This window comes from Lampetra fluviatilis, chromosome 38 (assembly GCF_964198595.1).
Source record: "Lampetra fluviatilis chromosome 38, kcLamFluv1.1, whole genome shotgun sequence".
NCBI lineage: Eukaryota > Metazoa > Chordata > Hyperoartia > Petromyzontiformes > Petromyzontidae > Lampetra > Lampetra fluviatilis.
Genome location: NC_136312.1, coordinates 3,850,088 through 3,867,077, shown reverse-complemented (window position 1 = coordinate 3,867,077; position 16,990 = coordinate 3,850,088). Strand labels below are relative to the sequence as shown.

The 16,990-nt window shown below is 56.1% G+C and overlaps 2 protein-coding genes across 2 annotated transcripts in view; both read right to left on the bottom strand.

Annotated features, from left to right (window-relative positions):
* Positions 1-1,903: 1,903 nt before the first annotated feature.
* On the bottom strand, positions 1,904-3,613 carry LOC144945677 (uncharacterized; the record flags this gene model as incomplete). The annotated part of the gene is made up of 1 exon (XM_078874244.1): positions 1,904-3,613. A coding segment is annotated over one exon (1,209 nt), but the record flags the coding sequence as incomplete, so codon positions are not given.
* Positions 3,614-5,175: 1,562 nt separating this feature from the next.
* LOC144945676 (uncharacterized) overlaps positions 5,176-16,990 on the bottom strand; it is a 27,315-nt gene continuing 15,500 nt past the window's right edge. Inside the window, exons 3-8 of the mRNA XM_078874243.1 lie at positions 13,277-13,428; positions 8,681-8,746; positions 7,831-7,950; positions 7,235-7,367; positions 6,625-6,909; positions 5,176-6,308 (exon numbers count right to left, since the gene is read on the bottom strand). Of these exons, the coding sequence (XP_078730369.1) occupies positions 5,176-6,308; positions 6,625-6,909; positions 7,235-7,367; positions 7,831-7,950; positions 8,681-8,746; positions 13,277-13,428 (1,889 nt within the window). The remainder of the gene's footprint in view (positions 6,309-6,624; positions 6,910-7,234; positions 7,368-7,830; positions 7,951-8,680; positions 8,747-13,276; positions 13,429-16,990) is intronic.

The following is a 16,990-nucleotide window of genomic DNA, read 5'->3' as shown; positions in this document are numbered from 1 at the left end:
CCCCCTTCCCTCCCCCTCCCTCCTCCCCTTCCCTCCCTCCCCCTTGCCTCCCCCCTTCCCTCCCCCCTCCCTCCTCCCCTTCCCTCCCCTCCTACCCTTCCTCCCTCCCCCTTGCCTCCCTCCTCCCTCCTCCCCTTCCCTCCCCTTCCTCCCTCCCCCTTTCCTCCCCCCCCTCCCTCCCCCCTTCCCTTCCCCCTCCCCTCTCCCTCCTCCTCTTCCCTCCCCCCTTCCCTCCCTCCCTCTCCCCCCTCCCTCCCCCCTCCCCTCCCCCCTCCCTCCTCCCCTTCCCTCCCCCCTTCCCTCCCTCCCTCTCCCCCAACCCTCCCCCTTCCCTCCCCATTGGCGACGTGGGGCGCGAACCGAGATCAGCGCGCGCGCGCGCACGCACGCAGACTTCCACCGCCGTCGAAAGCGAACTGCCGATCGTCGGGGCGAGAACCGGTTTCGACACGCGGTGTCTCATCAGCAGACTTTCGGCTGCACCGATGCTAGCGAACCGCCCATCCGCAGAGTCGAGGGCGATTTCTCTGCGCCCCTTGCGGGGTCCCAGTTCGACGCGAAACTCGACCGACATGCACGCAACTCGACACGATGGGTAGGCGTCATTGGCTGATGACGCAATAAAGATGTGATGACGTAGCGTAAATATACACAATGTAAATATGATGACGTAGCGTAAATATACACAAAATGAATATGATGACGTAGCGTAAATATACACAAATGTAAATATGATGACGCAATGTAAATATACACAAATGTAAATATGATGACGTAGCGTAAATATACACAATATAAATATGATGACGTAGCGTAAATATACACAAATGTAAATATGATGACGTAACGTAAATATACACAATGTAAATATGATGACGTAACGTAAATATACACAAATGTAAATATGATGACGTAATGTAAATATGCATACTGTAAATACGATGATGTAATGTAAATATGCATAATGTAAATAACGAACGAGATTGAGCAGACACACTCCTTCACATATCCGCCTCTCCACAATAAGAATGTAAGAAAACATTTATTTATTTATTTCTCACCGCGACCCATAAAATAAATCTTCGCCCGCCACACTTTGGCTCCAGGATACGAGAACAATGGCCCAGTGGGCGCGACTGAAACAATGCCATTGAATTTCGCGACCGCTGTCAATTCCCGGGACATGATGATGATGATGGTAAGGGTGTGTGCGTGTAGGTCTCCTCCCTAGGGTCGACTCAGCCTTAAATTAGTACCCGCTGCGATGCGTAAACATCAGCGGTGCTGGGGGAGACAAAGGCGTCGCGTGACGTGCCACCATTCAACAATCGCCACTTGCCCCAGCAGTCATTTGAAACGCTGTACGGCAAGGGGCACCTTCCAACGACCCGTTTTGCCATTCAGAGTCTCATCAGCAGTCAGGCTCTGGTGTTGGTGGTGATGGTGGTGGTGGTGATGGTGGTGGTGGTGTTGGTGGTGGTAATGGTGGTGGTGTTGGTGGTGGTGATGGTGGTGTTGGTGGTGGTGTTGGTGGTGGTGTTGGTGGTGGTGTTGGTGGTGGTGGTGTTGGTGGTGGTGATGGTGGTGGTGGTGGTGGTGATGGTGGTGGTGGTGATGGTGGTGGTGTTGGTGGTGTTGATGGTGGTGGTGTGTGGCCTTTTTACTAACGAGATTTATAGTTGGTGACGTTTCGGGCCATGGGCCAACTTCATAGCGCCTTTGAGCGTTTGTGTGTTTGTTTTACTGGCGATGAAAGTTTCGAGGAAGATAGAGAGATCTGTAGACGAGATTGTAGGGGGGCTCATAGTGGGGGTGGCCACAGGGAGGCCACGTGGTTCACGGGAGGCTGTAGCTGATAGGTTACCAAGTGAATAGCAATGACGGCGTCACGATCGCTTTCAGATAATTGACATTTATTGTACAAAAACAAATGTAAAAAATACTGTACGAGACCGTTGAACAGAACCATTGGTCGGACAATATCTAATTTAGCATCCGTAGGAGACACCCCAAATGCAGACCAGCGCACATTCATTCCGAATGAAATGTTATAACTTAGCCGTGGGCAATGCCCTGGAATCCCGACGTTTGATCGTAATACCATTAACAATAACAACAAAGGTGATAATGAAGAAATACTTGGGCTACCAAGCCAGTATTATTGTCATCTATAGCTGAAGAAGCCTCGCTCCGTAGCTTCCATGGCAAGATCTGGCGGTTTTTCGCTGCGACGATCAGCAAGCGCCTCAATCTCATCTCAAAGCGTTGGCGTCAAAGGGCATCACAGAGGCCCCCCCACCCCCGCCATCTTCAAGGCGGAAGCAGCAGTCGCTCATCTCCGTTGGCAGTGCTGGAAATTCCACATTCCCATGACAAGGACCGGCACATCCGTGTCACGGTTTATTTATCGATGAACGTGTCCGCCAAGGTTGAAGTTCTGCAGCAGGATATGCTCGTTCCTTACCGACGCAGGGGAAGATGGTGATGGTGGTGGTGATGGTGGTGGTGATGATGCTGGTGGTGGTGATGGTGGTGGTGGTGATGCTGGTGGTGGTGATGCTGGTGGTGGTGATGGTGGTGGTGATGATGCTGGTGGTGGTGATGGTGGTGGTGATGGTGGTGGTGATGGTGGTGGTGATGGTGCTGGTGGTGGTGATGGTGGTGGTGATGATGCTGGTGGTGGTGATGGTGGTGGTGATGGTGGTGGTGATGATGCTGGTGGTGGTGATGGTGGTGGTGATGGTGGTGGTGATGGTGGTGGTGATGGTGGTGGTGGTGATGCTGGTGGTGGTGATGGTGGTGGTGATGGTGGTGGTGATGGTGGTGGTGATGGTGGTGGTGGTGATGCTGGTGGTGGTGATGGTGGTGGTGGTGATGCTGGTGGTGGTGATGGTGATGGTGGTGGTGATGGTGGTGGTGATGGTGGTGGTGATGGTGGTGGTGATGATGCTGGTGGTGGTGATGGTGGTGGTGATGGTGGTGGTGATGATGCTGGTGGTGGTGATGGTGGTGGTGGTGATGCTGGTGGTGGTGATGGTGGTGGTGATGATGCTGGTGGTGGTGATGGTGATGGTGGTGGTGATGGTGGTGGTGATGATGCTGGTGGTGGTGATGGTGGTGGTGGTGATGCTGGTGGTGGTGATGCTGGTGGTGGTGATGGTGGTGGTGATGATGCTGGTGGTGGTGATGGTGGTGGTGATGGTGGTGGTGATGGTGGTGGTGATGATGCTGGTGGTGGTGATGGTGGTGGTGATGATGCTGGTGGTGGTGATGGTGGTGGTGATGGTGGTGCTGATGGTGGTGGTGATGATGCTGGTGGTGGTGATGGTGGTGGTGATGGTGGTGGTGATGATGCTGGTGGTGGTGATGGTGGTGGTGGTGATGCTGGTGGTGGTGATGGTGGTGGTGATGATGCTGGTGGTGGTGATGGTGGTGGTGGTGATGCTGGTGGTGATGATGGTGGTGGTGATGCTGGTGGTGGTGATGGTGGTGGTGGTGATGCTGGTGGTGATGATGCTGGTGGTGGTGATGGTGGTGGTGATGGTGGTGGTGATGATGCTGGTGGTGGTGATGGTGGTGGTGGTGATGATGATATTGGTAATGCTGATTGTGGTAGTTCAGCATGGTTTTAATAATTATGATGGTGGTGGTGGTTGATGATGGTATTTAAAATAATGGTGGTGGTGGTGATGATGATGGTGGTAGTGGTGATGATGATAGTGCTGGTGATGATGATGGTGGTGGTGGTGATGATGATGGTGATGATGATAAACCTGGTGATGATGGTATTTAAAGAATGTTGGTGGTGATAATAATGATGGCGGTGGTGGTGGTGATGATGATGGTGATGATAACCTCGGTGATGATGGTATTTAAAATAATGATGGTAATAAAGATTTAAGATGATGATTACAACGATGGCACCAAAATTATGAACGCCATGCAAATAGTTACAAAGAAAACGACGGTGGTGATGATGATGATGATGTGATTATAGCTGTTGATGAAAACGAGAACATACGATGATGATGAAGATGGTGTCGATGGTGTACACAATGACGAGTCATGATCCCCATATCGCGTTGAGTTGACCCTCGCTGGGATGCGAACCTAAACGCTCACGCCTGTGCGCGCGACGGGAATCTGCTGCCTCCACCGATCGAGTCTCCATCCTCAACTATCGCAACTCTCTCCACGGACTTCTGTAAACGTGAGCGTGCCCGTGAGCGTGCGCGCGCCACGCTCGTGATTGTCGCGGACGAAAGGGACGCGCCAGTGGTGCTGACAGCTGCCGCGTGGCGAGATGTTAACTACCTCGCCTGGTAGACAGGAGCACGTGGGTTCGATCCCGACCCCGACACCTGCTGCTGTATATTTGCAGTTTGCGATGTCTCTCTTTCTCCCAGTGGTCACGTGGATTCTTCTCCGGTTCCTCCGGTTTTCCTCTCCACATTTAGAATCAGCATCATCACGCGTTTAGTGTATTTGGCCGCTATAAATTTCCACATGATGATAAGCCACTTCGTTTTGCTTTCGCTATGTTGTCCCCACCTGAAGAATGATGCTTGTGTTGCGCCCAAAACGCCGTGATTTAATTTAGTTTTCATTTTTTTTATTTTTTACCTACGTGACTTTACCGAAAAAACCAAAGACTATAAATTGTGGCCAAGTCCGCTTCTGAAAAAGAGCTACATCGCTCAGTGGAGCCTCAACTGGTGAAATGAAAAAATAAAATAGTAAACACTCACGTCTTGAGACACGCGGTCGCTATACCCAGCGGTGAATTTATAAAAAAAAATAATCACCCACGATTAAATCTTTGTTGATGTCATATAAGTCGACCTGAGGAGACCCCGTTTGCATCCGTTCTAGACCACGGCCAGCGGCACAATCCACTCGCTGGCTGGAAGAAGGCGGTACAGCAAAGTGTGGGCTAATTTCCATCTGTTCCATCTCCAGTGCCCTGGGCTCGGCGGGACTGGAGAGGCGGTGCCTCCGGCGTTCATTAGTGCCATCGATCCGCCCACCGCTCGCACCGTCCCATTTAATGCCTTCCGCCAAACGTTCAGTTAGTCACATCCCTGCAGTGCTGTTGGTTGCTGGCTGCTTAACATTTCGGGGGGTCCTTCGGGGGTCCCTGCGATCCCCGCCCGCCCCACCCCCCCCCCCCCCATCTCACGCGCATGCCACGGCCGCGTCCCCTCGCGGGCTGCCGACTGCGCCGTGGGCGCCAACGGCGGCGCGCTTGTACTCGTCCGTCACGTCCTCCAGGTTCGCCAGCGCCGAGAGGCAGCTGTCGGCCACGCCCGCCGCAGCCGCCCCGTAGCAGCGGCTCTGGGCCAACCGCGGGGCCTCCTCCTCCTCGGCCCTCTCCGACAGGTCCCCCACGGACCGCGCCCCTCTCATCGCCGCCGCCGCCGCGGGCGGCCGCCGCGACCGCCGGCCGGCCCACCGGCGGCACCCGTAGCCCGCGGCGCCGTGGCCGCGCGCCGGCGCCTCCGGCGACCTCGGCGGCTCCGACAGAGCCGCTCCGTCCGGCAGGACGCTCTCGCTGCTGCGCGCGAAGGGCGCCCGGCGCCCGGCCACGTCGCCCTCCGGCGCCGTCGCGCCGGATCTTGTCGAGAGGCGCCCCCCGTTCTTGAGGATGCCCTTCGGCCGGCACGGCCGCCCCCCCTCGTCGGCGACCGACGCGGCGGACGAGAGGTCGGGAACGGACGCCGAGGGGGGCGGCGGAGGTCCGCGGCCGGCTTCGGACGGCGACGACGACAACCGCCGCGGCGTCGACGCCACGGCCGTCGTCGCCGCCGCGGCGGCACCACCACCGCCACCGCCGTGAAGGGCGCCGAGAGACGCCCAGCGCTCGGGCGACGAGCAGTAGCCGGACTCGCGCTGCGCTGACTGCTTCAGGATGCTCTTGTGCGGCATCGGTCGCTCGGGCCCGGCGGACGCGGCCGCCGCCGGAGGTTGCCGCAGGGCGCGCGTCCTCTCGGCCGCCCCGGCCTTCTTGATGAAGCTGAACCTGCTGCCGGTCGTCGTGGTGGTGGTGGTGGTGGTGGGAGTTGCGGCGGTGCTGCTGCTCTTGCTGTTGTTGTTGCAACAAGCGCTGGCTTTGAGGATCCCGGCTGGGTGTTCGGATGTGCCGGCGGTGGCGCTGCCGGTGGTGGCGGTGGTGGCGGTGGGATGCGGCCCGCGGTGCTGGTGAGACGTCATGTCGTGCTGCTTGCGCGACTTGTACAGCGTCTTGGGGAAGTCCAACGTCTTGCGCTCTGAGATGAGAGCGTTGAACATCTCCAGCTTCTGTCGCAGAGCTGCGGGGAGTGAGAGGGAGGGAGGGAGAGCCCAGTCGCTCACCCGCTTGCTCGCTCGCTCGCCAACTCATTTTGCTCACACACTCACTCGCCCGCTCACTCACTCACTCACTCGCTCACTCACTCACACACTCGCCTGTTCATTCATTCGCTTGCTCGCCTGCTCATTCACTCACTCACACACTCGCTCCATCACTCACTCAAGCACTCGCCTGTCCACTCACTCACTTGCTCGCCCGCTCACTCACTCACTCACTCCCACACTCGCCCCCTCACTCACTCCAACACTTGCCCGCAAACTGACCCACCCGCTCACCTCCGTTGAACCTACGCGAAGCAGGCGGAACAGGGGCAGCAGGAGCAGCAGGAGCAGCAGGAGCAGCAGCAGGAGCCGGCTCCGCTCTCCGGGGGACCGCCTCTGCTGCTCTCGCCGCCGCCTCGCGGGGGCCCCTTGCCTGCGTGGGCCCCCCGGGGGGCCCCAGGCAGCCGCAGGCGCATCGGCGGTAGCCCCAGTTCACCCAGCGGTGGTGCGCGGCCGCCTGCGATGAGGCACGCTGCTCGGGGCTCGCGACCAGCAGTCGCGAGATGAGCTCGCTCACCTCTACGGCGGGGGGGGGGGGGGGGACAGGTTACAGGTGTGAGGGCGTGGGGTTAGGGGTAGACTGATGGGGGTGGAGCGAGGGCGTGGGGTTAGGGGTAGACTGATGGGGGTGGAGCGAGGGCGTGGGGTTAGGGGTAGACTGATGGGGGTGGAGCGAGGGCGTGGGGTTAGGGGTAGACTGATGGGGGTGGAGCGAGGGCGTGGGGTTAGGGGTAGACTGATGGGGGTGGAGCGAGGGCGTGGGGTTAGGGGTAGACTGATGGGGGTGGAGCGAGGGCGTGGGGTGGACGCTGCTAAGGGTGGAGCGAGGGTGGAGGCCACTCACCAGAGGGCCGTGCGGGCTGCTGGTAGCGCGCCGCTGAGATCTGCTGTATGAGGGCGCCCGGCTGGTGGCCGTCGAAGGGCATGGCCCCGTACACGATGGCGTAGAGCAGCACGCCCAGCGCCCAGCTGTCCACCTGCACCACGCACCACCGCCGTGAGGGTCGCGGTCAGGGTCGCGGTGAGGGTCGTGGTCAAGGTCGTGGTGAGGGTCGTGGCCAGGGTCGTGGTGAGGGTCGTGGCCAGGGTCGTGGCCAGGGTCGTGGCCAGGGTCGTGGTCAGGGTCGTGGCCAGGGTCGTGGCCGGTGTCTCGGTTAGGGTCGCGCTTAGGGTCATGGCCAGGGTCGTGGTCAGGGTCGTGGTCAAGGTCATGCCCAGGGTCGTGGTCAAGGTCGTGGTCAAGGTCGTGGCCAGGGTCGTGGTCAGGGTCTTGGCTAGGTGTGGTAACCACCTGTTGCACTAGGCTAGGTGGGTGAGCGAGTTTCTGAGTTACTGAGTGACTTGGCAAATTAATGAATGGATGAGTGAGTATATTTGGGGGTGTAGTGGTGGGATGAGTGGAGGGAGGGTGGAGGGGGGCTGTGGGAGGGGGGGCTGTACCTCAGGACCCCGGTAGGGCCGTCCGTTGATGATTTCGGGCGATGCGTAGAGAGGACTTCCACAAAAGGTGCTCAGGTAGCGGTCGGGCGCGTACAGGTTGGACAAACCAAAGTCGGCAATCTGAAATGGACGGGTAATCGTAATCATGATTAATTGTTCATAAACATCATTCATTATCATTCATTATTCAAGAGCTTAATTCATTATTCAACCTCGCCGCTGATTTCGTCCTCACAGCAGCAGCAACGGATTTTCGCCGGCCATCGAACAAAGACGGCCACCGCATCGCGCGCTTTCAGATGAGCTTCTGCGGCCGTCTGGAACGCTCTTCTGTTCCTAAATTAGGAAGCCGCTGGAGCTGCGCGCTTTTAAATAATCATCGAGATTGATGAACTAATTTCTTTAGCACTGCTTTTTTGTGGTTAGTTTGTTTCCAAAACCACACCTCCAATTAACGCGGTTGGCTACGTACTGTGCGAAAGAAGTTCTACCGACATACGCGCATAATGATCCGGTCCTTGCCCATGAACGTCTGGATCAAGCAAAGCGTGACTCTGCCGATGGTGACGCACGGAATGTCGAAACTGGTGCAGAGGTTTGTGTTCAGCCATCGGCAATGCTGCTGCTGCTGCTGAGATAAACCCCTAGCAATGGATCAAGCAAAGCGTGACTCTGCCGATGGTGACACACGGAATGTCGAAACCGGTGCAGAGGTTTGTGTTCAGCCATCGGCAATGCTGCTGCTGCTGAGATAAACCCCTATAGTCGCTGTCAGGACGCGTGCCAGCTGGAGCGAGCGAGCGAGCGTGCAGTGCCCAGTGGAGTGAGAGCCGCCCTCGCCCCTCTGCACCTTGATGTTGCAGCTCTCGTCCAGAAGGATGTTCTCCAGCTTCAGGTCTCTGTGCACGACGCCGCTCTGCCGAGACAACAACGAGAGGATGGACCGGGATTCAGGGGAACCCCTGCAGCTTCCGAACAGCTGACGGTCTGAGACTGTCAGGGTCTGCTGTGTAGATCTGCGGGTAGGCCATTGTGTGTAGTCGGTGTCACGGGTCAAATGTTCACAGGGGGTGCCCTAGGCGAGACCACGCAGCAGCGAATCATCGCCGCCCTCCCCTACTGGCAGACTGATGGTGCCGCGCAGTGACAGCTGCCACCGGGGGTGCCCTAGGCGAGACCACACGGCAGCGAATCATCGCCGCGCTCCCCTACTGGCAGACTGATGCCAGGCTCAGAGCGCCAGGTGCCGAGTCCACCTGGTGCTGCGCAGTGGCAGCTGCCGCCGGGGGTGCCCTACGCTAGACCACGCGGCAATGTGAAGACGCGGGGTTCGCCGCAACCATCTCGTCTCTGGCCGTAAGTCTGAAAGGGAAATGCACGGCCGCGGGTTTACGTTGAAGCAATAAAGACGAATACAACGGAGCCACGCGTTGGGGGCGGTGTTGCCGCTGCTGCTGCTGCTGCTGCTGCGTATGCAGTGGTGTACAAGCACAGCCAACAACAACAACAACTCAACAACACGCTGCGTGTCAACAACAACAGCACCAAGCGTGCATGTGTGTGCGTGTGTGCGTGTGCTATGTCATCTCGGTCATCTCAGTCAGTCGACCCGTGGCAACTGGGTCTGCCCCGTGACCTCCTGCCAGTGGGCGTTCGACACTTCACGTGGCCTCAAGGTGCACATGGCCTGGCACAAGCGTCGTGGTGACGTCACCGCCAATTAGTGGCGAATGGCGGTTGTTGTTGTTGTTGTTGTGCTATGAAGAGGAGCGGTAGTGCAGTGGTTAGCGCTACGCTGCACTACGAACCCGGTGTTACCCGAGTTCGATTCCCGCTCACGGCCAACACCAGTGACGATTATCTGCACCGGTCCTGAGACTCCCCTAGGTCGACTCAGCCTCAAATGAGTACCTTGTGCAATGTGTAAACATCGCCACTGGGGAGACAAAGGTGGCCGGGCGTGGTGTTGGCCACCCACCCCCTCGTGTGCTCACTAACAGCACTTTCCCCAACAGTCTGTTAAGGCTATACGTGGGTTATTTGTTTTTTTGGTGAGTGGGTGAATGAATGTGTGGGTGAGTGGGTGAATGGGTAAGTGGGTGAGTGGGTGGGTGAGTGAGTGGTTCGGGGGTGAATGAGTTGGTGGGTGAATGAGTGAGTGAATGAGTGGGTGAGTGAGCGGGTGGATGAGTGGGTCGGGGGTGAATGAGTTGGTGGGTGGATGAGTGAGTGAATGAGTGGGTGAGTGGATGGGTGGGTGAGTTTGCGGGGGTGAGTGGACGGATGGGTGAGTGGTTGGGTGGTTGGATTGAGCTGACACGATAATAACAATCGTCGTTTTACGTGTTCGAGGGTTTCACAATAAAAAAACACTGCCCAAATCGTTGCGACGGTGCCCAACCCAATGAAGGCTGGCTTGCTGAGTCCCAACTCAACGTTTTTAAGAGGGCCCTGCATTCCTCCATTGGGCTGATTCCATTAACCGAGTGTTTTTTTAACAATTGCGGTGAGGAGTCTGGTATTTAGGGTGATTATTAAAATGTAAAGCTCATGTTACGTAAACAAATGTTAAAGGCGGACTGTGGAGGTATTTTTAGAGCATGAGAAATAAAACAACCACAGGTGATTAAACCGCGTTCTCGAGTGCAGTGAGTTGGTGGTCACCAGTGACTCACACAGAGACCCATAGACACACACAGAGATCCATAGACACACACAGAGACCCACACACATACACACAGACCCATAGACACACACAGAGGCCCACAGAATCACATAGAGACCCGCACACTTACACACATAGACCCATATAGACTTACACACCCACAGACTCAACTAGAGACCCATAGACACACACACAGACCCACAGAATCACATAGAGACCCACAGACACACACACAGACCCACAGAATCACATAGAGACCCACACACTTACACACATAGACTTACACACCCACAGACTCAACTGGAGACTCAGACACACACACAGAGACCCACAGAATCACATAGAGACCCATAGACACACAGAGACTCACATAATCACAGAGACCGACACACTTACACATAGACCCATATAGACTTACACACCAACAGAATCATATAGAAACCCATAGACACACACAGAGACCCACAGAATCACATAGAGACACACACACTTACACACATAGACCCATAGACTTACACACCCACAGACTAAACTGGAGACTCATAGACACACACACAGAGACCCACAGAATCACATAGAGACCCATAGACACACACAGAGACCCACACACTTACACACATAGACCCATAGACTTACACACCCACAGACTCAACTAGAGATGCTTGGACTTACACAGAGACCCATAGACTCGTATAGACTGAGCTGTGGGTAAACTGGGTTCTCAAGCGTAGTGAGTTGTGCAGCGGTTAGCGCGCTGCGAACCCGGCGGCCCGAGTTGGATTCCCGCTCAAGGCCAACACCCAGTGGCGAGTATCTGAATCTGTACTGGGACTCCCCTAGGTCGATTCAGGTCTCGAGTGAGTACCTGGTACGATGTGTAAACATCACCACTGGGGAGACAAAGGCGGCCGGGCGTGGGGCTGGCCACCCACCCCCTCGTGTGTCTTGCCGGTCTTCATTAGCTGCTGCTCGCCCCCTGATCTATTGACGAATCTTTCAGATGCGACCTAGCCACAAATGACAGCTCAACGAAGCGGCTGTCATCACGGGAAAACGTGAAGCAGCAAAATAATCTCGATGCACGGTTGGCTACGTATGGTGCGAAAGAAGTTCAAAATACGTACATAGTACATACGTACAGACGTACAGACGTACACACGTACATACGCACATGCGTACATGCGTACATCCGTACATGCGTACAGACGTACATGTGTACAGACGTACATGTGCACAGACGTACAAACACACGTCCAACGCATCCTTTGTGAGCCGAGTGTGTTGCTGGCTCGCTACTGGGACCTAGCGGCGGCGCCACTCGCCACGTTCTCGTTCGGGGCTTCGGCACCAGCGACGGCGAAAGTTTCGGTCGAACGAGTTCAAGAAATGCCGCGTGCATTTCTTGAACTCGTTCGACAACAACGCTAACAGTTACTGAGCAATAACCACCTCGATAGCCCGATACATCAAGCGGCCAGCGACAAACAGCACCGTCGAAGTGGTGCCAGACGATGAGAGAGTACGTTGATTGGATGTTATGAAGTCGAGGTGATTACAGCGGGGCGATGTAAGGGCATTGCAGAATGTGGGCAGTGTGGTGAGTGGGTGGTTTAATAAATTAGTGGGTGGGTGAGTTGTGAGTTGGTGGGTGAGTTGGTGGGTGGGTGAGTTGGTGGGTGGGTGAGTTGGTGGGTGGGTGGGTGAGTTGGTGGGTGGGTGAGTTGGTGGGTGGGTGAGTTGGTGAGTGGGTGAGTGGATGGGTGAGTGGGTGAGTGGATGGGTGAGTGGGTGAGTGGATGGGTGAGTGGGTGGGTGAGTGGGTGGGTGAGTGGGTGGGTGCGTGAGTCAGTGGGTGGTTGAATAAATGAGTGGGTGGGTGGGTGAGTTGGTGGGTGGGTGAGTTGGTGGGTGGGTGGGTGAGTGGGTGGGTGGGTGAGTGGATGGGTGGGTGAGTGGATGGGTGAGTGGGTGAGTGGGTGAGCTGGTGGGTGGGTGGGTGAGTCAGTGGGTGGTTGAATAAATGAGTGAGTGGGTGAGCTGAGTGTGTTGTCTTGCCATGCAGTGTCGTGGTTTGTGCGTGAGACGTGAGTGGGCTGGGAGGGCAGAGGAGTTGAGTGAGATCAGATGAGAGAGGCAGGCGAGTGCGTAGTGCCAACATTGTGTCAACGTTGGCGTGTGGTTGTAAACGTTCGCCCAACGTTCACCCAACGTTTCCTAGGAGTGGCCGTGTCCTCGCCTCTGCCACGTGGGCAGGTGCTGACACGCGGAATGCCTCTCACACACTCACAAGCCCGGGCAGCTCTCTCTGTGTACAGCTCTCTCTCTCTGTGTGTGTCTGCGCGGGGCTTGCGGAGCGACACAAGCGACGCAACGCGCCCTGCCGGCTGACACGCAGGCACAGACAAAGGTCCCCCGGGTAGCGTTCACAGACGAGGCAAGTGCTCGTTACTCGTGGCCAGTTCCCGTCTGAAGAGTGCGTTCGTTGCCCCGACTGGACATCTGTGAAGAAGAGCTTTATAGATCATCGGATTCCTCCTCCTGCGGTGTAAATACAGATCCCGATTCCGAATGTCGACTCGTCATCCATCCGAACACCCGTCCGTCCACTCCGGCGGTCGATGCAATCACTTTGTGGATACGTTCGAACGACGCCACCATCACCGCCGACGAAACGACGAGGATGTTGAACTCCATCGCTTGAGCGGCGATGGTGAAGTATGGTCAAAAAGGTGTCCACAAGGAGGGGGGGGGGAGGGGGGTGAAGGGGGAGGGGGGGGCTACCTTGTGGCAGTGGTGCACGGCGGAGACGATCTGGCGGAAGAGTCGGCGAGCTTCCGTCTCGCGGAGCGGGCGGTGGGCGTTGAGGTAGTCGAAGAGCTCCCCGTGGCTCGCCAGCTCCATCACGATCACCATCTTGTCCTTGTTCTCGAACACTGGGGGGGGGGGGGGGCAGAGGGGGGGGGGCAGAGGGGCAGTGAAGATGAGTGGGGAGAGGTAGGAGAGTGCGTGGAGGGGAGTGGAGTGAGATGAGAGGAGGTAGGAGAGAGCGTGGAGGGGAGTGGAGTGAGATGAGAGGTAGGAGAGTGCGTGGAGGGGAGTGGAGTGAGATGAGAGGTAGGAGAGTGCGTGGAGGGGAGTGGAGTGAGATGAGAGGGAGAGGCAGGAGAGTGTGTGGAGGGGAGTGGAGTGAGTTGAGAGGGGAGAGGTAGGATAGAGCGTGGAGGGGAGTGGAGTGAGATGAGAGGGGAGAGGTAGAAGAGTGCATGGAGGGGAGTAGAGTGAGATGAGAAGGGAGAGGCAGGAGAGTGTGTGGAGGGGAGTGGAGTGAGTTGAGAGGGGAGAGGTAGGAGAGTGCGTGGAGGGGAGTGGAGTGAGATGAGAGGGGAGAGGCAGGAGAGTGTGTGGAGGGGAGTGGAGTGAGATGAGAGGGGAGAGGCAGGAGAGTGCGTAGAGGGGAGTAGAGTGAGATGAGTGGGGAGAGGTAGGAGAGTGCGTGGAGGGGAGTGGAGTGAGATGAGAGGGGAGAGGCAGGAGAGTGTGTGGAGGAAAGTGGAGTGAGATGAGAGGGGAGAGGCAGGAGAGTGCGTGGAGGGGAGTAGAGTGAGATGAGTGGGGAGAGGTAGGAGAGTGCGTGGAGGGGAGTGGAGTGAGATGAGAGGGGAGAGGCAGGAGAGTGTGTGGAGGGGAGTGGAGTGAGATGAGAGGGGAGAGGCAGGAGAGTGCGTGGAGGGGAGTAGAGTGAGATGAGTGGGGAGAGGTAGGAGAGTGCGTGGAGGGGAGTGGAGTGAGATGAGAGTAAGCACACACACACACAACACGTACATAGACACAGTAAGCACACACACACAACACACAGAGCTCATATCAGTGAGAAGGGGTGGGAACGTCTTAATCCAGCAGTGGATTGGCCATGGCTGACGATGATTTTGAAAACCGGGACTTCTGGTGGCATTCGCTTCTGGGGGTCAAAACGCTGCCGCTGATACTCAAGGAGGTGGAATCCGGTAAATTCCTCCTGCCACGTGGCAGCCACGTGGCCTCAGAGCGCTCGGGGGGGGTCCGTGACCTCGCCTGGAACGCGGAAACCCGGCAAGGCGTCGAGTCCAGATAGGGGGGCCGTCCATAAATGACGTCACGCGATTTTGGACGATTTTGACCCCCCCCCCTCTCCTCGTCACACGGCGTCACAAAAAGTCAGAACTCCCCCCCCCTCTCAAATATGACGTCACAAAGCTCTGACCCCCCCACCCCCCCAAAAAAACATGCTTCAAATCGCTTTAAACTATTGTCATTGTAGTGCGTATTTAATGTGCCGCTGCACTCTGATGTTGTAGGAGAAACATTTCTTTTAAAGTCTATTTAATTAAGTAGAACGTGTTGTCTATATTTATTTAAAGTTGCGCATTTTTATGTGACGTCACATTTCTCAAACCTCCCCCCCCCCTCGTCACACATCGTCACAAATGTCTGACCCCCACCCCCCAGGTGCATGACGTCATTTATGGACTGCTCCATAGCCATCTGCATTGGCGACCGCCGTGCATAACAGCTGCTATAGGCTGCAGAGGGCGATGCAGACAACCCCTAATCGCTGCGTCGCACCGCATCGACGCATCGCGAGGAACTCCGACCGGCCACGGCTAGCATCGGCGAGCCGACCGGGGTGGTGAAGTATGGTCAATCAGCACCACCCTCCCACGATCTGGGGTAGGGGAGGGAGGGGGGAGGGAGGGGGGGAGGGGCTCACCCAGCAGGCGCTGATTCCTTTTTTTTTTAAAGGTAAATGTTTTATTGCACAGAGGTTACAGTCCTCATGAACCTCAAGCATGACCAAGCTACTTGTAACTTCCCATCGTCCCCACAAAAGACAAGACCACTTAACAATCAATGCTATTTGTACCAATTTATCCTCAGCACCAAATCGTACTATTTTGGCTAAAATCAGAATAACACTGACATTTACTTTCTAAAGTGTCATCTAAAGTTGTGAATTACTTATGACAATGGCATATTTGTCCACCTTGTGGCACGCAGGGACATCTGCCGCTGGGGGTGCCCACGCCAAGTGGCAGGTAGCAATCGTTGAGCCCCGCACCCCTCCCAGCGCCTGGCCCTCATCAACACCGCGGCCTTCACAGCAGCAACAACAACAAACCGTGTGCAGCGTACGGACCCGCGGAGTCATCACGCTCAGCGCAGCTCAAATCGTTCGCGACAACAGCGGAAGTTGGCAGACATTTGAGTGGGCGACTCTCACTGCCGTGGCAAGTCTGGCACGAGTCGTCTCCCCCCCCCCCGACAGAATGCACGACCTAAAGCAGGCCACGTTCAACAATCGTCTGGGACCCGGACTGTGTGTGTCGTAAGGCCCTCCACCACCCTTCACCAGCCGGGCGGCGGTGGCTACGCTGCTGCACGTGGCCGCCTGGAGCGACCCAGCGCCGTGGAGGCGGTGGCGGCTAGGGTTGGTGGATCACACAAAGACGGTGTTGTGAGACTCGCTTCTTCTTCGTACACCCGTGGATGGGCGTCCAGGAGGAGCCGTGGCCCTGGCTCGGCCAGGAGAAGGCGTCACGGCGCGGTGTGGACTAATCTCCATCTGTCCCATCTGGACGGGGATAGAGTGTTGCCCCCTCGCGCAAGGCGCGAGAGGTTTTCTGCGGGTGCTCCGGTTTCCTCCCCCACGTGAACGACGACGATAATAATGATACATAAGACTCGTCATCAGTTGGGCTGAAAACATGTGACAGATAAACACCTCCAGTGTAGCGGCAGGACGCTGCTGGAAAAATCAGTAAATAATTGAATGATATTTATATAAAACAAAAAGAGGCTTTACCCTTTCTGGCATAAATACAGGAGATGTGTTCCGGTGTTCAAGCACCACATATCACACACCCATTGCAATGCATCACTCAGCCTGCATTCAGCTTGTGGTCAGAGATGCCAACAAACAGGATCCGGTAATGCACACAAACACACCCGTCCTTGAAACTGGTTGCCCTCCATCAGCCACAGCCTCCTGGATGTGTTTGTGTCTCGCCAGAGCTCGAGGAGGGGCGGCTCTTCACCTGGGCGTGCACGCTGCACCACATGGGGGTGCGAGACATGGGCCACGGTTTTTTTTAAATCCTTTATATTAAGTTCGCATGCTTGCTTGCTTTCTTGCGTGCTGCGTGCTTGCTTGCTTGCTTACGACCGTGCAAATATTTCGGTCGTTTTTTAACCCACTTCCCGTGATCCAATCGAGCTGACATTTTGCACACAGACTCGTTGTGCGAGACAATTAATGTTCGTGAAATTGTTTTTCAAAAATTTTACACTGTTTAGGGAAAACTAATTAAATATTTAATTACCAATAGCTTAATACTGGCAGAGAATCATCTGACCCATAGGTGGCAGCCATCTCAAGCCAGAGGACGAGAAGACTCTAGCCGCCACGCATATAAAGGATTTATAGTGAAAAACTTTGTTTTTACGGGTTTACTTGTTATC